The 23,296-nt window shown below is 41.8% G+C and overlaps 2 protein-coding genes across 17 annotated transcripts in view; one reads left to right on the top strand and one right to left on the bottom strand.

The window, feature by feature from the left end:
• LOC123757529 (ethanolaminephosphotransferase 1) overlaps positions 1–4,201 on the bottom strand; it is a 28,729-nt gene extending 24,528 nt beyond the window's left edge. The window contains exon 1 of one of the 4 annotated variants that reach the window (XM_045741251.2): positions 4,106–4,201. Coding sequence is in view for 1 of the 4 variants with exons in the window: in XM_045741250.2 (XP_045597206.1) it covers positions 2,816–2,872 (57 nt within the window). In the remaining 3 variants the exon portion in view is untranslated. Of the gene's footprint in view, positions 1–2,664; positions 2,702–2,815; positions 3,026–3,590; positions 3,720–4,105 lie in introns of those variants that run through there. The other 3 variants (XM_069327123.1, XM_045741250.2, XM_069327122.1) reach the window with 3 other exon arrangements.
• A 3,448-nt stretch (positions 4,202–7,649) lies between these two features.
• The window catches only part of LOC123757527 (SAFB-like transcription modulator), a 30,516-nt gene continuing 14,869 nt past the window's right edge, over positions 7,650–23,296 (top strand). For 5 of the 13 annotated variants that reach the window (XM_069327110.1, XM_069327115.1, XM_045741245.2 and 2 more), the window contains exons 1-10: positions 7,650–7,838; positions 9,902–9,983; positions 10,353–10,634; positions 12,037–12,179; positions 13,692–13,719; positions 14,824–14,944; positions 15,954–16,000; positions 18,923–19,038; positions 20,997–21,146; positions 22,407–22,757. In XM_069327110.1, the coding sequence (XP_069183211.1) occupies positions 7,713–7,838; positions 9,902–9,983; positions 10,353–10,634; positions 12,037–12,179; positions 13,692–13,719; positions 14,824–14,944; positions 15,954–16,000; positions 18,923–19,038; positions 20,997–21,146; positions 22,407–22,757 (1,446 nt within the window). In that variant the 5' untranslated portion in view covers positions 7,650–7,712. The remainder of the gene's footprint in view (positions 7,839–9,901; positions 9,984–10,352; positions 10,635–12,036; positions 12,180–13,691; positions 13,720–14,823; positions 14,945–15,953; positions 16,001–18,922; positions 19,039–20,996; positions 21,147–22,406; positions 22,758–23,296) is intronic. The other 8 variants (XM_069327116.1, XM_069327112.1, XM_069327111.1 and 5 more) reach the window with 4 other exon arrangements.

The raw sequence follows: 23,296 nt of genomic DNA, 5'->3' as shown, positions 1-23,296 counted from the left end.
CCCACCACAGTTTCCGAGGTCCCGCAGGGCCCCACCACAGTTTCCGAGGTCCCGCAGGGCCCCACCACAGTTTCCGAGGTCCCGCAGGGCCCCACCACAGTTTCCGAGGTCCCGCAGGGCCCCACCACAGTTTCCGAGGTCCCGCAGGGCCCCACCACAGTTTCCGAGGTCCCGCAGGGCCCCACCACAGTTTCCGAGGTCCCGCAGGGCCCCACCACAGTTTCCGAGGTCCCGCAGGGCCCCACCACAGTTTCCGAGGTCCCGCAGGGCCCCACCACAGTTTCCGAGGTCCCGCAGGGCCCCACCACAGTTTCCGAGGTCCCGCAGGGCCCCACCACAGTTTCCGAGGTCCCGGAGGGCCCCACCACAGTTTCCGAGGTCCCGGAGGGCCCCACCACAGTTTCCGAGGTCCCGGAGGGCCCCACCACAGTTACCGAGGTCCCGGAGGGCCCCACCACAGTTTCCGAGGTCCCGGAGGGCCCCACCACAGTTTCCGAGGTCCCGGAGGGCCCCACCACAGTTTCCGAGGTCCCGGAGGGCCCCACCACAGTTTCCGAGGTCCCGGAGGGCCCCACCACAGTTTCCGAGGTCCCGGAGGGCCCCACCACAGTTTCCGAGGTCCCGGAGGGCCCCACCACAGTTTCCGAGGTCCCGCAGGGCCCCACCACAGTTTCCGAGGTCCCGGAGGGCCCCACCACAGTTTCCGAGGTCCCGGAGGGCCCCACCACAGTTTACCGAGGTCCCGGAGGGCCCCACCACAGTTACCGAGGTCCCGGAGGGCCCCACCACAGTTACCGAGGTCCCGGAGGGCCCCACCACAGTTACCGAGGTCCCGGAGGGCCCCACCACAGTTACCGAGGTCCCGGAGGGCCCCACCACAGTTACCGAGGTCCCGGAGGGCCCCACCACAGTTACCGAGGTCCCGGAGGGCCCCACCACAGTTACCGAGGTCCCGGAGGGCCCCACCACAGTTACCGAGGTCCCGGAGGGCCCCACCACAGTTACCGAGGTCCCGGAGGGCCCCACCACAGTTACCGAGGTCCCGGAGGGCCCCACCACAGTTACCGAGGTCCCGGAGGGCCCCACCACAGTTACCGAGGTCCCGGAGGGCCCCACCACAGTTACCGAGGTCCCGGAGGGCCCCACCACAGTTACCGAGGTCCCGGAGGGCCCCACCACAGTTTCCGAGGTCCCGGAGGGCCCCACCACAGTTTCCGAGGTCCCGGAGGGCCCCACCACAGTTTCCGAGGTCCCGGAGGGCCCCACCACAGTTTCCGAGGTCCCGGAGGGCCCCACCACAGTTACCGAGGTCCCGGAGGGCCCCACCACAGTTACCGAGGTCCCGGAGGGCCCCACCACAGTTTCCGAGGTCCCGGAGGGCCCCACCACAGTTACCGAGGTCCCGGAGGGCCCCACCACAGTTTCCGAGGTCCCGGAGGGCCCCACCACAGTTTCCGAGGTCCCACAGTGCCACACAACAGTTACCGAGGTCCCACAGTGCCACGCCACAGTTACCGATGTCCCACAGTGCCACTCCACAGTAATAGAGGTCCCACAGTGCCACGCCACAGTTACCGAGGTCCCACAGTGCCACGCCACAGTTACCGAGGTCCCACAGTGCCACGCCACAGTTACCGAGGTCCCACAGTGCCACGCCACAGTTACCGAGGTCCCACAGTGCCACGCCACAGTTACCGAGGTCCCACAGTGCCACGCCACAGTTACCGAGGTCCCACAGTGCCACGCCACAGTTACCGAGGTCCCACAGTGCCACGCCACAGTTACCGAGGTCCCACAGTGCCACGCCACAGTTACCGAGGTCCCACAGTGCCACACCACAGTTACCGAGGTCCCACAGTGCCACACCACAGTTACCGAGGTCCCACAGTGCCACACCACAGTTACCGAGGTCCCACAGTGCCACACCACAGTTACCGAGGTCCCACAGTGCCACACCACAGTTACCGAGGTCCTACAGTGCCACACCACAGTTACCGAGGTCCTACAGTGCCACACCACAGTTACCAAAGTCCTACAGTGACACACACACCAGTTACTGAGGTCCCACAGTGACACACCACAGTTACCGAGGTCCCACAGTGCCACACCACAGTTACCGAGGTCCCACAGTGCCACACCACAGTTACCGAGGTCCCACAGTGCCACACCACAGTTACCGAGGTCCCACAGTGACACACACACCAGTTACCGAGGTCCTACAGAGTCACACCACAGTTACCGAGGTCCTACAGTGCCACACCACAGTTACCAAGGTCCTACAGTGCCACACCACAGTTACCAAGGTCCTACAGTGCCACACCACAGTTACCAAGGTCCTACAGTGCCACACCACAGTTACCAAGGTCCTACAGTGCCACACCACAGTTACCGAGGTCCCACAGTGCCACACCACAGTTACCAAGGTCCTACAGTGCCACACCACAAGTTACCAAGGTCCTACAGTGCCACACCACCAGTTACCAAGGTCCTACAGTGCCACACCACAGTTACCAAGGTCCCACAGTGCCACACCACAATTAGTTCCTGGAATGCCACATTACTGTATCGGAAGATACTATGAGCGCGAAAGGAACACAGACACGAGACCACACTCGTGTTTGGCATCAGTACAGACCACTCTGTCGCCCTCATGAACAAACAGACCTCATAACTCCACGAGGGGAGATGCTCTCCTTGTGGCTACCTCAAGAAAAGGGGAAAACTTCTCAAGAAATAAGACCCAGGCCGCCTGCCTCCCTCCCCCATGAGGCCGGGCAGGGAAGGGAGGGGTGAGGGGGAGAAGGCATGTCATTACCTTATAGTTTTCGAAGCCTACAAGCTGGTCCGGGGATAAATATCTCACTAGCGTCATCTTGTTGGACTTCCATTCACCAGTGTGGGTACTGTGGGTGTGTGGAGGCGGCGGCCCCGCACCAACACTCTCGCCAACACTCACTCCTCGCCAACAACACTCTCCAACACTCCCACCCTCAACCCCGTACTATCGTACACTCTGGGGCTATTGTCGCGTTCCCCAACTGTCAACCCTTACACCCACTCGTGTAAGAATTCACTCTGTATTCCAGTGTACAGGGTGGCTGTACACTATGTGTGTAGTGTGCAGTGTACTCTAGTTATCGGTGTAGATACACTGAGATATTACTTTAGTTCTAACCTGTGTTCAGGAGTAAAGCATATTTTAATGGTTGATCAGTATAAGCTTCTGTCAAATTTCTTATTTTTTTATACTTTCTTACAATGCATATTTATATCTTCTGTGCATATCGGTTCCGTGCTGTCTTAGACTCCTCAGCTACAATCCTCCAAGCATTTTTTATTTTAGAGAGGATTTCTGAAGGATAATCCTCACCGTACACAACCTCGTGTGTGTTAATAATTATGCAGACCTGATGGGAAATTACAGGAGCGCCCCGTGAAAAGCAGCAGTGGTTGTGTATTAATTGACTGATGTATGGTAGTGTTTAAGGCCAGTTGAACATAGGGGAGTTGTTCGTTTCAGGTTGCAGTATCTTTCTCTGCAAGAATTGCTAGCATATCCTTAATTGTACGATTGGTTCGTTCAGTCATACCGTTTGCCTGTGGATGGTAAGCCGTCGTGAGGGCTGTGGTCGTCTCTTAAATTTCACAAACTTCCTTAAAAGTGTTACCAACGAACTCTTGACCTCTGTCAGATACTAATACTTTAGGTGGTCCAAACACAGTGACAAATCTACTTAAGAAAGCGTCTGCAACGGTCTGCGAGTCCTTACGAGGAAGCGCAACCAAGGTAGTGTACCGGGACAGATGGTCCACTAGTACCAACAAACAGCGGTTACCCGAATGACTACTATGCAAATCAATTAAATCGGCTCTTACTCTATCTAAAGGCTCAAAATTTTCAGGAAACTCTTGTAGTGGGGCCTGTTCCTTAGGGATACCTTTCATTCTTTGACAATTGGGACAAGATTTAACATACTTAGTGATATAAGATAACATCCTAGGAAAATAGAATGAGGTCTTTGCTCTCATGTAGGTCTTAAAGACACCATGGGCAAATGTTAAGTAATTTAGACATGGAACAATACCATCAGAGATCACACATTACCTAAGGCCACTGCCTCTCGCCCTGGTGGATTCACTCTGTCTCTCCCTGGCTGTGTGATGTTCTTCACAGACCTGCTCTCGACCCTGGTATCCAGTACTCTCTCTCTCTCTAACTTCCCTACAGGGCATATATATACACACACACGCCCCCAAAACTGTCACACCCCTCTATCAGCTTAGAGAAGGGGGGGGGGGAGATTTGCTGTTGCTAACCTACATTGAGGCTGCCCACACGTGCACAAACACTCGAGAATTTTCAATGAAGATGTTTGACAGCCACCATACACCTCTTCAAGGATGGGAATTATTAATTACGGGGGGTGCAAGAGGGAAGGAATATTTTCCTCACCAGAATGTTTACACAGTCAACACTCCCAATAACATCAAGGGGTAGATTTTACACATAAGGATCTGGGGGTCGAATTACATTACAATGTTTGATAAGATGATCAAGAAATATCACCTACTTGAAACTAGCTGGCTAAGACTAGTCCATGAATTTTTAATCAACTTTGCAAGACGATCGACATGTCATCTGGGCTGACCTCTTGGAGAAGGGTTCCCTGGGTGTGAGCTCTAGGGGGGGGGGTGGTCATGGGTGGTCTAGGGGGGAGGTCATGGGTGTTACACGTACCTTTCCTCATTCTCATTTACATTAATGACCGCCCAAATAGCACTCAACACCTGAAACCAATTCTATTTGCCGATGACACAACCTTCATTTTCTCCAGTCCAAACCCTCTTATTCTGAATGACACAGTGAATACTGAACTAAAAAAATTCATCTTTGGTTAACTGCTAACAAACTCGCATTTAACACTGATAAAACCTAGATTTTGCTTGGTACTATATCCATTGATCAAGTTAACTAATCTAAAAATTACCAATATCCAAATAAGTAAGAGTAGATGAAAATTCCTTGGTGTTCTCATTGATAAGTTGAATTGCCAGTGTCATATACTTAATATAGCAACAAAACAATCTAAAACAGTTGGCATTCTTTCTCAAATCAAATTCTATATACCTCACCCTGCTCTGGTAATGCTTTATTACTCGCTTAACTAACTTTATCTCACCTATGGTATCTGTGCCTGGGGTTCTACTACCCAAAATTATCTTCGACCACAAATTACGCATCACAAATCAGAAATTATAACAATAACAAACTCAAGCCCCAGACAGTATTTGGCTTTCTTAATTAAATCCCCCTATAACTATTAGAACTGTTCATAGATTTCCCAATACCAGTATAACTGCATTCTCAAGCAATTTAAGGAATTTAATTATAAGCAACAAATTAAAAAAAAACTAACGTCATTTTATAAGGTGACTTCAACATTAACCTTTGTCAACAAATTAGCCCCCAAGTCAACTACATCTTTAACAGCATGAGCCCTGTATCACATTTGACATGGTGTCTTTAAGACTTATATGAGAGCAAAGACCTTATTCTATTTTCCTAGAATGTTACCTTATATCACTAAGTATCTTGGACCACATATGGACTAACATAACATCTCTCCTTGCATCTGGTTTTATTTTTGTACCTGAATTTACCTGAGGGCCAATAACACTAGTGGCCTCGACGAGGACAGGAAGCCAGCGGCTTTTCGAATAGGGCCTTTCCCCCCCCCCCATTTGTCTTGATCTTTTCCCAGTCGGATTTTAAAATTTAACAGAATTTTGGCATTTACGGTTTCGGCGGGTAGGCAGTTCCATGGGTTTATAACCCTGTGGGGGAACAAACATCTCCTGTTCTCAATCAATGATACTAGAGTGCTAACCAGTATTGATATTAGAGTGCTAACCAGCATTGGTACTAGAGTGGTAACTAGCATTGATACTAGAGTGCTAACCAGCATTGATACTTGAGTGTTAACCAGCATTGGTACTTGAGTGCTAACCAACATTGGTACTAGAGTGCTAACCAACATTGGCACTAGAGTGCTAACCAACATTGGTACTAGAGTGCTAACCAACATTGGTACTAGAGTGCTAACCAACATTGGTACTAGAGTGCTAACCAACATTGATACTAGAGTGCTAACCAGCATTGATACTAGAATGCTAAACAACATTGATACTAGAATGCTAACCAACATTGGTACTAGAGTGCTAACCAACATTGATACTAGAATGCTAACCAGCGTTGATACTAGAGTGCTAACTAGCAATGATACTAGAATGCTAATCAACATTGATACTAGAATGCTAACCAGCATTGATACTAGAGTGCTAAACAACATTGATACTAGAATGCTAACCAACATTGGTACTAGAGTGCTAACCAACATTGGTACTAGAGTGCTAACCAACATTGATACTAGAATGCTTACCAGCATTGATACTAGAGTGCTAACTAGCAATGATACTAGAATGCTAACCAACATTGATACTAGAATGCTAACCAGCATTGATACTAGAGTGCTAAACAACATTGATACTAGAATGCTAACCAACATTGATACCAGAGTGCTAACTAGCAATGATACTAGAGTGCTAACTAGCAATGATACTAGAGTGCTAACCAAAATTGATACTAGAATGCTTACCAGCATTGATACTAGAGTGCTAACTAGCATTGATACTAGAGTGCTAAACAACATTGATACTAGAATGTTTACCAGCATTGCTACTAGAATGCTAACAAGCATTGATACTAGAGTGCTAACAACATTGATACTAGAGTGCTAACAACATTGATACTAGAGTGCTAACCAACATTGATACTACCACTAGAGTCCCTTAGGTAAATTGAGATACATTCTCGTCTGCACTACATAGACAGGGTTAGAGAGCTACATTGTTACATCTCACAGTACATTATATTGTGTACTGTGAGGTGTCACGATGACACTTCACAGTACATTGTGAGGTGTTGAGCACTCGACCACATGAGGTGCTCGGAGTGCTTTTATTATAATATGTTTAATGCGCAAATAATAATCGATTGTAAACCCTTAACAGTTTTAAACTGTTTTGTATGCCAAATGTGAATTGTCATCTTGAATGATGTCATAGAGGGATGTCACTGCTAGAAATAGGAAGTCTATCGCGTTCCCACTAAGGACGCGGTAGCCTGCGGTGTGGACCATCCAGTTGCTGGCCAGACACAACGATGATTAACTTGACTGAATGACAAGTACGGCATTCATTACAAAGCTTGAATTCTGTAATCGGAATTAAAATGATAGCCAACGTTAATTACAACAGGATCATAGTCATTGTAGGTTACATATATTCGCGGGAAACTTATAGCATAGAATAATTTCACTAATTATAGTTATTAATGTTAAAATTTAAAACACAACCAGTACTGGATGAGAAAAGATTCCAATGATATATATTTTTACATCCAAGAAGACTATTCCAAAGACTTTACAAAACCAGATGAATAGCTTATTTTTGCTCTTACTATACACAAACTTATCTATAGCCTTATAAAGCGGCATTATTACAAAAGAGGTTACTATTCTGCAAAGTTTCGGGTAATAAGGCATAGAATGTGTATAATAAGGGGAGTGCTGGTGGGTGCGCATGCGCGGTGGCGTCCCAGTGTTCAGGGAGCGCGAGGCGGAGAGTGGCGTCCCGCACCTTCCTCAGCAACCATGTCTACTGAGTCCAAGGCCAAGAAGATTGACGATCTCCGGGTGGTGGATCTGAAAGCTGAGCTAGAGAAGAGAGGACTCGACAAAACAGGGATCAAGGCAGTGCTTATAGATCGGCTGAGGAAGGTAGGAGTGGAGGATGTTTTGGTGGTGTTTGAGAGGGGTGGGTGGGTGTCCGGGGCCTGCAAGATGGTGGCCGCCATTCTCCTGTGGCGCAATCGCTGAGGACCGCATTGTTACTTATTTAGGGAGGGGTGTAGTGTGCTTTGAAGGGTGAAGCGGCGCTCGAGGGCGGGAGAAGAGGGGGCAGGGCGGACCAAGATGGTGGAGCAAGGCTGGAGGGGGAGGTGGTGGGGGCGGCGTGGATACTACGCCTCTTGCTGGACAGGACAGTCACGGGGGCATGGTTTCACGCCGGCGCCGTGTTAGAGAGGTGGACACCTAAGTCCGTGGAGGTGGTGTGTGAGGTCGCAAGCCGGTGTAGGCCGTGTCCCTAGGCCTAAAGCCGCCCCCCTCCCCACCCGCGTGCAGGCCTGGTCAGGCTGCTGTGTGATGGTAACCAGGTGCCCAAGTGAGGTCACCAGCCACGTGCAGGAGGGGTAGTATCCCAGGCCCTCCCCGGGGGCAAGGTTAAGGTAAATATACGGTAGATTAGTTTACAGAAGTTAAATGTTGGTGACCAGCCTCCCCTGTCTCGAGCCCCAGGATAGGTGGCTTTAAACTAGGCTAGGAATGTTTGAAAGTCACCATGACATGGATCTTTTGACATTTAGTAAGCATGTGTAGCCTGTGTTCTGTAGCAGGTCAGTAGCATTATTTTGGCTTGACTATAGTCAGTTTGTGTACAGTATTGGTATGCAGTGGTGGTCTTACTGGGAGTAGTTGGAGAGGGTATGACTCGCTTGCTATTGGTGTCGACTGTCAACCTTACTTCTTCCTGGAAAGATTATTCAACTCGATTGTCAGCATAATTTATATATTATGCACTATGCTCTTAGTTGTTTGCAGGAGTTGAGCTTTGGCTCTTTGGTCCCGCCTCAGCTATCAAATGACTGGTGTACAGATTCTTTATATACTGTACAGGTATATATATAAAAGTTTTAAGATGCCAGGTATTGTTCCACTAGCAGATAAAACATGAAGATAAAATTTAAAATATGACATTTTGAATTGGCTACTTAGTGCAAGTGTGACAAATTTAAAAAGTTGAAGAATTTCCATCGTGGTAAAGAGATTTGAAGGTATGAGAACACTTGACATCTCATTATGGCACTGGGAATCTATAATGAGGATAAGTTGATAATCATCAATGCCTACAGTCCATGAGCAAAACACGGACCAAGGAAGAACTAGATGACAAATCAGGGCCTTGTATTCCTGAGAGTAGCAAGAGGAGCTAAAAAATGATTGTTGGTACTTGGTGACCAATTTTACATAGTACTATGCCTGAGAAGCCTACAAAGCAAGAACAGGCAATTTGGATTGGCAAGTTCAAATTGCTAAATCTTTTGACAACAAGGTACCCATTTTACTGTTGGGTAAACAGAGGCTACAGTTAAGGATTGGCGCCCAGTAAATCCTCCCCGGCAAGGATATAAACACAGGCCAAAGCTCTCTTAAAGTGCCAGGGAGTATTTTTACCACTTTGCTATGGGGGACTGCACCGTGGCTGCAATTATGGTCCTCCTTCCTACTAATGCCTTGGAAGGAAAGTGAGGGGTCTCTGGATTTTTGTCAAAAATGGAGGATGGATACTAGAGGCCTGAGGAAGCAAATGTGAGCCTCCATGGGAGTTTAAAATTTTATGATAGGCCCAAAAAAACCGTGGTTGTGCTGCACAGTTTAAGGGTTAAACTGCTAACAAGGCAAATAAGATTAGAGATAATTGTGGATGAATGTGATAATATAACAAATTGCATCACTAAATTCATTAGTTGCTGGTGGTTTAATTTTAAATGTCAAATTTTCAGTTTTGACATGCCCTCCTTAATTTGCAAAATTACAAATTTTATGAATTGCATACATTTTGAAACCTGGCTATTGTCTGGAGTAAATTTGATTTAATTTTGAGATTACTTAAAATGTAGTAATCAAGTTGACTTCAATTATACTTTGTTCATATATCTTGTAATTTTGCCTCTTAATAATGATTCAACATTAAATTAAATGAATTTAAATTCATATTGTAGGCCCTAGAAGATGATGGACTAAACCCTGAAGAGCATGAATTTGAGAACACTTTTCCGAATACTCCAGCAAAGCCGAATCGCAGTAAGTAATTAGGTGTCCCTAGCAGATACATTATTTTTTTAATATACCCTGTAGTTTGCAGTTTGTGCAGTATATACCAAAGGGTCAATTAAGTGCCAATGATATGCATCTTTGTTCCTTGCACTTGCCTGTTTACTACAGAATCCATAAATAATCAACTACAGATATTTGACAAACATCACCAGAATCACCACAAGCACTATCCCCATAATAATAATCAAATCATATGCTGACTTGATTTTAATCCAATTTCCTAGCCAATATGCATTTTCACCCTATTCATATTAAAAAATGCCAACCTGGGGGGGGGATATCTTGCTCAATCAAAATGTTAAGTTTACAAATATTAATTCACTTTTGGCATTACAGAGTCTGGAGATGAGGAGGATATGACAAATCACATCAATGGGGATTCTGGAAATGCAAAGGATGAGGAAGAAGAGGAGGAGGAGGAGGAGGATGATCAGGAAGAGACCCAAGATCAAGAGGAATCTCAGGAAGTAGCTGATACGAAGGAAGAAGGCAAGGGTGAGGAGGAGGAAGAGGAGGAGGAAGAAGAGGAGGAGGAGGAGGAGCAAGAGGAAGAACAAGAACAAGAGGAGCAGCAGGAGAGCAAGGAGGAAGAAAAGAAATCTACAGTGGAAGCCAAAGGTGAGGAAAATACTTATAAGTAGAGCCTTGGAGAGATGCTGAGGAGGAAGTTAAGACGAGATATTATTTCCAGCCTTTTATTAGTATCCCAACTTAATGTTCTTGATATTGTAATTAAAAGTCCCATCTTGAGGTTATCTTGAGATGATTTCGGGGTTAAGTGTCCCCGCGGCCCGGTCCTCGACCAGGCCTCCACCCCCAGGAAGCAGCCCGTGACAGCTGACTAACTCCCAGGTACCTATTTACTGCTAGGTAACAGGGGCATTCAGGGTGAAAGAAACTTTGCCCATTTGTTTCTGCCTCGTGCGGGAATCGAACCCGCGCCACAGAATTACGAGTCCTGCGCGCTATCCACCAGGCTACGAGGCCCCCCTCCCAGGCTACGAGGCCCCCCTCCATAGTAATTGGACAATAATAAAATTTCTAGTTTTAAATTATTGATGCAATGTCATCCTGCACTCTGCTTATATTTGTTTTATGACGAAATATGAGTGATCGGGTAACAAAAGCATTGAACTGCTACACAGTACAGTTAAGAACTTAAAGGGGGCCGAGAACTCATTTTTTCAACTTGCTCAAATGCTTTAAAAAAAAATTGTTCGTAATCTATTAAGCAAATGTTCCAAGTTTGTCTAAATGATCACCAACGTACCTTGAAAAAACCAGAAAATAAAAATTTTCAATTTAATGTGGCAAGTAAAAAAATTTATTTAAAGATTTTTTCTTACTAATATTGCTAAAATGCCATTCCCTGATCACGGGTAGCTTTAAAAAGAAAAAGGTTAAAACTTGATCTGTGGTGTAACGAAGTTTTACAATTTGCAGGCGTTGAGAGTAGTTGCCCTGTGGGGCTTGCCCTGGCCCCTGTCAGGGGAGGGGGGGAGGAAAGGTTGCTGCAAATGTTTTACATTAAAGTGTCCTTGAATATTTTTTTTTTTTGGGGGGGGGGGGGAGTAGCTGTATATAATTTGAGAAATTTATATACTGTAATTATATGTGGAATATTGATACAGTATATTTAAAAAATATGGTGTATATTAGTGACGTATATTAATTCTTTAAGCAAGTGTTTTTGCTGTTATTACACTACATATGCATTTATATGCAATATATGTGTATGCATTTTTAGCAGATAGAAAATTTGTCTAAAAGGTTTTCCTGGCCCCACATACTGGTATATTGAAGTGGGTGTCTCTTGAGGACTGCTAAAGTAGGTTACACTAGCTTTTGCTTTAGTTGTCAATTATTCTGTTCAATATTTTTTCAAATAGCAGTAATTTATATTTTTGGAGATACAATTAGGGTAATGTAAAGAATTGTACAGATAAACTGTTTAAGATACAATAGTATTATAAAAGTTTAAGTTTTTGAATGATGTAAATTAGATTTATTGAATTTTTAGGTCAGAAGAGTGAAGTAGTTGGACATGGTGATGAAGATGATGTTCGTCAGATAGAGGATGACTCTATCAATCTAATGTTGGAAGATGAAGATAAAATGCTGGAAGATGAAATGACTTTCAATGACTCGGAACGCTTGGACCAGGTAAACATTCACGAATAAAATTTTAAAGTGTAGTTTATTCTTTTAAGCATTCAATTCCCTGAACTTCTTTAAAGCTCCTTTTCTCATGTTCTTGCTTTTTTCTACCTATATTATAGCTCTAACCCCTTGGATCACACCCAGGTGTGCATAAAATATAAAAATTCTAAACATTTTTTCCTTATATTGTTAATGCATTCCCCGATCCTGGGGAAAAAATACAAAAAAATGTATGATTTTGCGTGTGGGGGAATCCTGAAAAATCTGGTGGTCAAAAGTCGTATGCGCTCAGGGTAATCGGAATGGGTGGTCATCCCGAGCCAGCCATCGGGCAGGAGTTGCAGCGAATATAGTTTTACGTAAGCGTATAGGAAACATTTATTCCCTATGCGTACAAGAAAAACTTTAGGGGGAGTGAGGGAAATGGGGGGGGGATGGAGTTAACATGCACATTTTAGTCTCATTATTCTAAGTATAAATTTTTATTGCAATCGTCGATTGAGCTGTGAATGGAAGTTATCACAACATTGGGAACATAGCTATGCACAAATGGATTCATGTCGCTTCTATCCACATCATGTTATACTCGTATAACAATAAAACTTAATATTTTTGCTATTACCACATTGTATTATTACCACATTATATATATAAACCGTTAATGCATAGTTATGAACCACTAAGTAGTGGTGGGTATGATAATCTTGTTACCATTGTCAAAGCTAAATCTAGCTCCACACCACCTGACGAGCCAAAATGCTGCCTAGTATCGCTATACACACGTTAACACTAACAGTTTTCCAAATGTTAATTTTCCAAATGAACAAGAGATCCTGTTGCATGATATTCTACACCAATATTCAGGATGTGCCCATTATCTTTTCTAAGATGGTATCTGTTTGCTAGAGGTCTGAGGAAGTGGATGTGAGCCTATTGTACCAATGAGAGTTTTAAAACTTGACCTAAATATATGCTGGTTGTGATGCGAAGTATCATTGTACGATCAGTGACAAAATGTGGATGCCTTTAAAGTGTCAAAACTAATAATTGAGCCTAGTTACTAACTTTCATAACAGTATTACCACTTTCACCATTTTCATGAAATTGTGCACTTTTTTCCTCAGCATTCAAAATGCTTCCAATTGCACTTTGTAGTTTTAAGCTGTGCTAAATTATTTGAGAGATATTTTAACATTGCATTATTCATATTGTCATTTCTATTTGTTCATTTAAAAATTGCCGCCATCACAATTGCAAAGATGCAGACATAGTTGCTGCAAGCTCTTAATTCATACCAGGAAAAATAAATTTGATGCTTGTATTGTTATATATAATCCACCATCTTTTCCCTTGTAAACTAGAATTTTGCACATATGTTTTTAATTGCATACTTAATTCCTCCTCTTTCATAAAATTTCATCTTTATAACTTTTGTCTTAAATTTTAGTGAAAGATTGGTGTATTTATCACATGTGCATTTACAGTTTTCTTTAAAGGTGGTTTCTTTTATTTTAGGATGATTCATCAAATGCAGATGGTAAAGGTAAGCCCCATATTGGGTGTACTGCATATTTTTGAATTGTTTTGTTTTAATATATTAGGATCAATTTATACTGGGCACAAACTGAAGGCTCACACTGTCTTGCTGACTCATCGGAAATTTAGAGGCCTGCAATGCAGACGACGGTTTGATGGTTGTGCTGACAGCAGATGAAGTTGGATCCATCAGGTATGTGCAAGGTCTCAAGAACAATGATTACGAGAGCTCGACATCTGTGAAGAAATTTGGAATCCCCTTCGTATGCAAGAACTGCAAGTGTTATGATAAAAGTGGCTGAACTCTATCCTTAATACATGAATATCATGGACCTAAGCACGTTTCAAGATTGTTGTGCATTTCAGTGATTACTGGTTTTTTCTCTTTGAGAAGATAGAAGATGATGATAGGTTATAAATTTGTGTGAGTCTAAAGTTTGTTGCCCATAGTTAGGAAGTTTACTAATTAGTGCCTTGAGTAGGCATCCATTGCACATCTTACTAGTTTTTTTATCTTTTTTTTTGCAAAGAAATCTCCGTCTACATAAGGAATGAACATCATATTCCAATAGCGTTTTTCTCTAGGATACTCTGAGTATATTTTAGCCAGAATGAGAAGGAGAGGGGGTGTGGGGGACCCAGGCTCTGAAGATGCACCAGGTACTTCAGCGACAGCAGGAGCAGATGTGGTGGGAGCACTGACAGAAGCACCAGCTTGATTGCCTGCGAGTTGCACTCACTCGCCTTACAAGACATCTTGTAGCTTCTCAGTAGTAATTTTTCAGCATGCAGTCTTGTCTGTATGTAATACAAAATGTGAATGAACAACCAGCAGAGCAGTCCATCAATATTAGGTACAGCAGCAGTGTGTGCAGCTGAACTGAGAGCAGGGTGAGGTTCCCATTTCCCCTGTGGTCCCCCCACCCTCCCATATGGATGACAACGCGGCAGTCGAGGGGCGGCGGCAGCAGCGGCGGCGATGTGGGGGTGCGTCCATTCCTACCTGATTTGACATGAACCAGCTTCACAGCGTGACTCACTTCTGGCGCTGGATACCACCATCTGCCAGAGGGGAGCCACGGCCCGTCCTGATGACTGACTCGACCCACAGAGCGATCACACACCAAGGAGGGCAGATCCACAACCCACGCCAGCGCAGACTCCACCACGGGGAAGAAGGACATCTCCGACAACGATTCACAGGATAAGAAAGAATGCGATAAGCCCAAGAGGTTGGTTCCTCATACTGGGTTTGTATCATCATCAGCAGTCAGTCCTAAGCTGCTACTGAAACATGGGGCATGAATCTCCCTTTGCTGTACACATCTGCTAGACCAGTTGTTAAACACACTAGTCTGTTCTTGTCACATGGGCTTGCCAACATCCCAAGACCTATGGATTTGGGAAGCAGTTGATATAAGCCAGTATGGCTTATTTTTCCCTTGTGAAGTTTTTAATTGAGTTGCATTTTCCTCCTTTCTCTACGTTTTTGTTAAGGAGTTAGTTAAAATTTGGACACCAGTTCAATTGCATAGCTATTTAATGCGTGGAATTGAGTACTTAATGGGATTGTACATGGGATAAACCTTTTGTACAAAAGCCAGAAATTTAGGACCTGTTTGTAGTGTATGGAGGGATGGGTAGTTTTGACAATAAGTTTTTGTTGGAAGGTGCTTGTATTCTTCACTGGACCAGAGGGGGGAAGAGGTTAAATCATAGTTGATGCCACCCAAGCTGGTATAATTTTTTTTTGGGTCAGTATTGTTCTAGTCGTGGTAAATTAATCTGAAAAGTTTTGGAGCGTTTTCCGTAAAAACAAATTAACATGATGTGCAGAAAGCCAAATTTTGAAGAGGGCATTTATCACTTTTGCAAAAAGTGAATTGTAAGATCTGGACAGTGGGTGGATCTGTCAAATTGCAGGTAGTCTGCAAAATGTGCATGTGATTATGCAGTGGCTTGGAGGATATGTTGGAAATAAACTAGCCTCTTGACATAGCATTTGACTTTTTTTTTATATATAAATAAAGTTTCTAGAATACTTAGATCTTTGCTTTTATATTGGAGATAGCCATGGAAGTAAGATCTTTGCATTATATTGGAGAATATCATGGTAGTAAGTTGAAGATTATGAAGTTTTTTCACTAAATTTAAATTTAAAGCTTTCATTTTGATTGCAACAAGCAGCAATTATTTTGTCAAATATATTCTCATTTTGTATTTTTCCTGTGTTTTCTGCAGCTCCGGGGAAGAAAAGGGGAAAGATGACAAGCCCAAGGATGACAAAGGTAAGCCATGCATAGCATGTCTTGTTTTGATCATTGTCTTCATTATATTTCTTTCCCACTTTATTCTCATGGATATATGCAAATAAAAATGCCAAAATGTAATGTTGAATCTTGATACTATGCTGAAGGAAATTTATATATTTGTTTCACCATGGACTATTATAAAGTATAAAAAAGTCCAATAGGATTGCAGAAAACACAGTATACAAAAATTAAACATTTAACATTAATTACTAATAATAATTTTTTTAAAGGCAGGTTGCTACCTTGTTAATTATAGCAAATTCTGTTTTAAAGATTATAGATTGAATTCAACTTATATGGTAATTTAAATGCAAAATAGAATTTTCTTATTGTGTAACTTGGGGAAAGTTCACACTCCTTTCCCAGTGCTGACGAAGATATTCAGTGTAACGTCGTAGGATTAAGAGGAGGATCTTTGATTAAGCATGAAGGGTGGATAGTTGTGCTTTTTTTTAGTACAATGTTTTACTTTGCAGAGCATCTGATGCTTATTACAGCATAATTGGGTAGGAATGTAGTAAATATGATTGGATAGGGATGGTAGGTATTTTAGTAATATGAAGATACCACTTAGAGCCATCCCTTCGCTCCCTATTACACAGGATGCATATTGCTCCTGCCATTAGTATCAAATCATTTATTTAAGTGTAATGGGACGATTGTGCAGTAAGAACAAAACCAGGGATGTGGCTCAAAAAATAGAGGGAGGCTTGTTAAAGGGAATAGGTGTCGGGCAGGGAATTGGGTTACAGCTCGCTTCTTAAGAAAAATGCTAAATAAATATTAAATGCATTCATAGTGGTGTGCTAGATTTTGTACACCTCAAATTGCTTTATGAAAGCGTATGTGCATATTGTATGCATTTGAACTGTCAGATTTCATTTATGGAAATTAGAAAGACCTGCCTTCTAGGCAAAGCTTATCCAGAAATCCCAGCTGCTCTTAGAGGAGGTCCAAATAAAGTGACATTATGTCAAGGTCCTGTAACTTTCTGCAGTCCTTTTTTTCACATTCCTCATCAGCTTTGCACCATCTGCAAACATTGACATGCATGAGCTCTCTCTCAGGTAGGTCGTTCACATAAATTGGGAATAGCAGTGGTCCCGGGATGGAGCCTTTTGGGACTCCTACTTGATGCATTCCTCAAGCTTGAAACCAATTCTTGACTCTTTGCTTTATCCTTCAGATACTCTTAGCCATTTCAGTGTTTTATCCAGTTATCCCAGCCTGGCTCTCCATCTTGTACAACTGTCTTTCATGGGGGAACAGTGTCAAATCCGTTTTGACAGTCTAGAAAGAGTCAACCCAGCCATCCTTTTCCCCGTCTTATTTTAGTAACCTTATAAAACTCAAATGAGATTCGGACACGATTTTCCCATTTCTAAATCCATGAATTTTTTTGTAATAAGTTGATTGTCTAAAGATGCTCCATCATTCTCGACCTGATTACTTTCTCCAGCACTTTACAAGGATTTGTCCATGACACTGGTCTGTAGTTTAGTGCCTCCTTTCTATCTCCTTTTTTAAATACTGGGATTTCATTTGCCTTTCTCTAGACATCTGGGAGAATTCTTGTCTCGAGGATTTTATTTAGAAATTGTAGAATCGTGTGGCAACGTACTTGCAATGGTACGTTGCAGTCTCCCTCAGCAGCCAAGGTGAGGTCCAGTTGTCATGTCTATTTTCTCTGGATTTTTTTTGCCTTGCATCATGATTTGAATCCCATTTGGTATTTCTTCTGGCCTTTCATCTTGCAACTTTGGATTCATGCTGGTTCTGATATGAAGATCTCCAGAGATATGTTATAGAGTTCCTTGCATACCACCTCGTCTTATCCCCTGGAGGTATAGGTATCTCTAGGAGAGTTGTGGCTGCCCTAGGTACTACATAATTCCTAGTGTCCATGTGACAAACGCAGGTCTAGATGTGTGTGCATGATGGAGTCGATCATTCCTGTGATATCCTTGCAACATTGGCAAAATTTATGAAAATCCATGCACCATGTGGCTTAAAATGCAGAAACAAGAAATCCCAAGAGAATGCATTGACAGAAAATAGAGAAGTAAATAAAGCTAAAGTCTTGTGTAAATTAACCTGGAAGCGGTATGTGCAGAGCTGTGTGAATAAATATACTGAAGCAGGCAGCTGCTTGTGGAAACAGTGTAAGTACTTCACAACTAAATTGTGTGTAGTTTATGCCATGGAAGTAGATGGAACTGCTTTGCAATTTGAGTGACTCTTGTATCCACTTCATTAGTCATGACACTTGCTATTTAAATTTTTAAAGTTTGCATATAAAGTAAACTGACTCTGCAGTGATGGTCCCTGCATGCAAAAGCTTGAAAACTGGATTTAGAAGAAAGTTGCAGGCTGCTTGTAAATATATGAAGTGATGGTAATCTTTTAAACTGATACAATGCAACAATTGGTCTTGCCCTGTGTAATTGAAAATGTTAAGATACTTGAAAAAGCTTTAATTGATGTCGTACATAAGAGCTCTCTGCAAAAAAGGAGAGAATCGGTGTGTGGCTGCAGATAAATGTTGCAGGTCTGAGGTCCCCCGTGCCTTGCCTGAATGCGAGGCAAATGGCTGAGCATTAGAAGCAGTGTCCTGTTTATAAGATGTATGGTGCTATCACTGTTAATGCACTATATACTATTGAATTTTTTTATATTTGATTTAAAATAATTTTGGAAGGGAAATTGCTTGAAATTTATTCTTAGTAAAATGTATACATTGTTTTGATAATGGGTAATGTGTAGTCAGTTTTAATTTGTTACCTTAATATTGGAGGTTCAGTACTTAAACTTTTAATTCTTCTGTATCACTTGTGTATTGACATTTGAATTAATGCTGGTGTATAAATATTCTTGAAGTTAATGCAAAAATTTTGTCAGACCACAAGAACAAGAGCAGTGGAAGCAGTGGCAGTGGCAGAAACTTGTGGGTCAGTGGGTTGGCGTCATCAACTCGTGCTCAGGATCTGAAGTCCGTTTTCTCCAAGTATGGCAAGGTGAGTTTTGTATGATTGTCTTAACTTATTGGGGGTCTTCACGTTTGTCCTTTTGACTGCAATACTCTATAGTGTAATTTAAATGAAAATTTTTGACTGGGGCTATTAATCTTCAAAAAATGTGTCAAACGAATACGCTGGTCTGAAGATGTAGGCCAATGTGGTAACTATGTAATTAACATTGCCTCATGCTTTGCCTCAGGCTGGGCTTGGAGTAGAACAACTCCCAGAACCCTCTCCCAGGTATGCCCTCTCCAGGTCTTTAAACTGACCCACTAGTTTTAAGAGAAGCATCACTGGTGAGTGCTGCTGATAGATGCAATGAATTATAGGCAAGATAAAGTAGCCAACACATTGGATATTGTAGGTATTGGCAAAATATGGGAGGAAAGAAATTAGTCATTTATATATGACTAGATGTAAACACCATCTTTGATAAGACATGGGTTGAACAACAGAGCATCTGAATGTAGGGAAAAACACTTGCAAAGTACCATTGGGCTAAATAGGTCATTACAGATGAGGGAACGTTTTACCCAGAACTAGTCTTCACCCAGATAGTGAGGCAGCACTAGGAGGTAGGCAGTTCTTCATTGTATTCAACCACATTGTGGCTGTGAAGCAATCAAACTGGATTGATAGACCTTCTAGGAAGGGAAACAGGTGGGTAGATTACACACACGACTGACTTCATGCATTATGGAATGTGAGAATGTCAGGACATTGATAGGTCATTGAGAAAAATAAGTTACCAAATGTAGAAGAAAATAGCAAGATTTTTATGATTTGAGACAATGTAAGGAAGCCAAATGCACAATGCTAAAGCATGAGACAAGTAGGGAGGATTGAATTCTTATCTTCAGTTTCCCCTCAGCATCGTCTTCCACTGGGTAATATAAAATTATATTAATTAGTGATAATTTAAAGTACTGTACAGTAATACATAACAAACAGGTCAATGAAAATAGGTACAGGATCTTATCAGCATTAGTTATTGCATCCTTTCAGTATTAAGATATGTGCATGCCTAGAGATGAATTCTTAAATCATCCTCTTGCAATCAGATTTTTGTATATAATGCAAATATTTGTTTGTTCAAATATTCATTTTTTGCACCTTTTTATTCAGTAGACATAAAAGGGTTTTTAGACATTTCGACTGAAAAGAAAGGGTTAACCCTCTAAACCAAATACCAAGATACTGTACGAGAAGTACATTATAAAATATTATTTGATTGGATATACTGGACTTTAATAAACATGACTTAAATGTCTGGCTGTGAAGATGTATATTCATATAGTGGAACCACAGTCTACGAATTTTTAATCCGTTCCAAGAGATGGCTTTTACACTGAAACGAATTTTCCAATAAGAAATGAGGAAAATTGAATTAATCCGTTCCACACCCCCAAAAATATTAACTACAATCCATTTTATACAGAATACTATTCATCTTTTCCATGTACAAAACTATTGGGAGGTCCCCCATCATCCATTTATCCAATTCCCCCCCCCCCCCCCAAAAAAAAAAAAAAATTCCATTTACCCACTGTCACCCTCCCCCTAAAACTGCCATCTATCCTGTTTCGCTCCCAATTATGGCTAAAAAGCTAGTGACATTTTCAACCCTCCACATAATAGCAGGGCCCAGAATTTAATGACTTGGATGTAGCCTCACAGGTTGTTAATTTGAGTTGATACTGAAAAGAAATTCGTACTCGGAGGTAAATTTGTACAGTCAAATTTTTATGAAATTGACTTCATAAACCGAAACATTTGTTGTCTGTGGCACCACTGTATGTACGTACTCAAAGGTTTCACAGTACGAAAACCAAATTTTTTTGTACTGAAAATAGATTTTTTTTGTACACTTTAAAAATTCTCATTCTTTGACTGAGGTTCCTCTGTTGTACATTAAATTTCCAGTTTGCATACTACTAATTAAACATCTTTTATAGGTTATGAGTGCAAAAATTGTGACTAATGCCAAGACTCCCGGAGCAAAGTGTTACGGCTTCGTTACCATGATGAGTAGTGACGATGCTGCTAAATGCATTTCTCAGCTCAACCATACAGAACTTCATGGTCGAATGATCCAGGTGGAAAAGGTATGTTATAGTTTGCCTCTATTGTATATACTTCAACAATAAGGGAACAGGGTGCCAAAAGATAATTCTAATTTGTTGGCCACAATCAAAAAGGGAATGTCACTAGGTGACATTGATACCTGTTAGGTATCAGGTAGACAGTAGGTAGGCAGATGGGTACCATTATTTTGCCTTGGGTCAGGGTCTTCTGGCATGCAAACTTGTCATTATGATGGTAGACAATACCAAACTGAATACTTTTTTTTTTTGAGGTGAATTAAAAAAGAATTATGCAAAAATAAAAATACCAAAATATATACATTGAAGATCTCCGGTGTAGGCAAGTACTATGATCATAGTGGGAGACCAGAAGCTGAAGTCAATTTTGTTACAGCCTCCCATAAAATCTTTGTTAATCTCCCATAATCTCCTGTAGATAGATGACATTGAACCATATGAGCAACATAGGCATTCAAACATTGACATATCTTCATATAACATCATTAAACTGACAATGAAGATGGCAGTGCTGCACTTCAGGGATTCAATATTAAACAAAAAAATCTGCAATACAGATAAACAATTTGTGCACATATATTGTGTACAATATACAAATGTCTGAACCCAAGACTGTTACTATAATGTGTTCTTCAGTTGCCTCTCAAATTGATAGTTCCTCCACTTAAGAGAATTTTTAATAGAAAATACATTCATGCATTAATTTTTTTATCATAAAATGTTATAGCACAAAAAAAAAAAAGGAAGAAATAGAGTACACACGTAACCACCTCGCTGTGCACCTGGTTTCGGCAAAAACTTCATGATGCCATTGTCAAGCACATATTTTTGTTTTTATAAATCTTCAGGTAAAGTTAATGTTTCCAAACTCAACCATTTTCACCTCAAAACTGATAAACATTAAAAAACATTAAAATATAACCCAATTAAAAATGAAACAAAAAAAAGCAGTGCCTTAGAACCCTCTGCGCAGTACAGTGGTTAAACACAATCCACTTCCTCAAACAAGCAGCTGCTCAGCCAGAATCTCCCTTTCTACCCTTGTACTTTCATAAGGAATTCTTTTTAGCATTTGCATTTTAGTGAGTGATGCATAGGAGGCTAGTTAATGAAATGACAAATTTGTTGGGGGCTGAAAATAGTCATACAGTACTTAACATTTTATATTCAATATATTCATTTTATGCAACTCTGATACAAAATCTCTAGAATTACTGATTTTAGATTTATTAACTTGTCACCATTAAATTTTCTTTTTCATAGGCTAAAGGAGAACCTGGCGGTCCAACGAGAAACAAAGCTTCGTCTTCCAACCGCAAACCGTCAGACTCGAAGAAGGACTCGAGTAGTGAGAAGAAGAAAGAAGGGGACAAGAAGGATGGTGACAAAAAAGATGTAAATGGGGACAAGAAGGAAGGTCTTGATGATAAGACTGGTAAAGATGGGGAAAAGAAAGATGATAGGCGGTCACATTCCAAGGATGCAAGTAGAAGTAGTAAAGATCGTGAGCGTAGGGGACCGAGAAACAACAGGCCATTTGATAGGCGGCAGGATCAACACAATTTTAAGGGACACCAGCGTGGAGGAAGAAATGAGGTACTTAGTTTAAAACAGGTAAAATCCGATTATGGTTATTTGAAATTAAAACTCTCACAGTGCTTTAAAATTTGTACATGTATGCCAGAGTAATGTCATATACTGTATAAATTTTTAGCCTTGTATTTCTCTAGTGACAGTTTTAAGGACAAATTATGATCTATGGGAGATTGTTTTTTGTAATTATCTCTAAAATGGTTGTAAAATTTTGCTTACATTTGTACTTGAAAGCTATAGCTGAAGGTAGCTTCCCATTAAATAAGTTTACAAACGCTGGTGACCATTTTTAGAAAAAACTTTAATTTTGTGTTGGTTTCTGAGGAAGAACTTTAGTGTATCTTCCTCTTGAAATAAGTGGAAACGTTTTAAGTGACCATCTCATTCTGGGGATTTTAAACGTTAGTATTATTGAAAGAAACTTATAAAGTTGATGCAGAGTATGCCTTCTAATAAATCATATCGGTGCTTATAAAGACAGGGTAGATCTTTATTTGAGAGGCGTGAAGGTGGCAATTAGTATGCATCGTACTTTTAAGAATTTCGCTATTAGTAGTCAC

The sequence above is a fragment of the Procambarus clarkii genome, chromosome 19 (assembly GCF_040958095.1).
Source record: "Procambarus clarkii isolate CNS0578487 chromosome 19, FALCON_Pclarkii_2.0, whole genome shotgun sequence".
Lineage (NCBI taxonomy): Eukaryota > Metazoa > Arthropoda > Malacostraca > Decapoda > Cambaridae > Procambarus > Procambarus clarkii.
The sequence above is the reverse complement of the archived record's forward strand: the minus strand, read 5'-3'. Positions and strand labels throughout refer to the sequence as shown.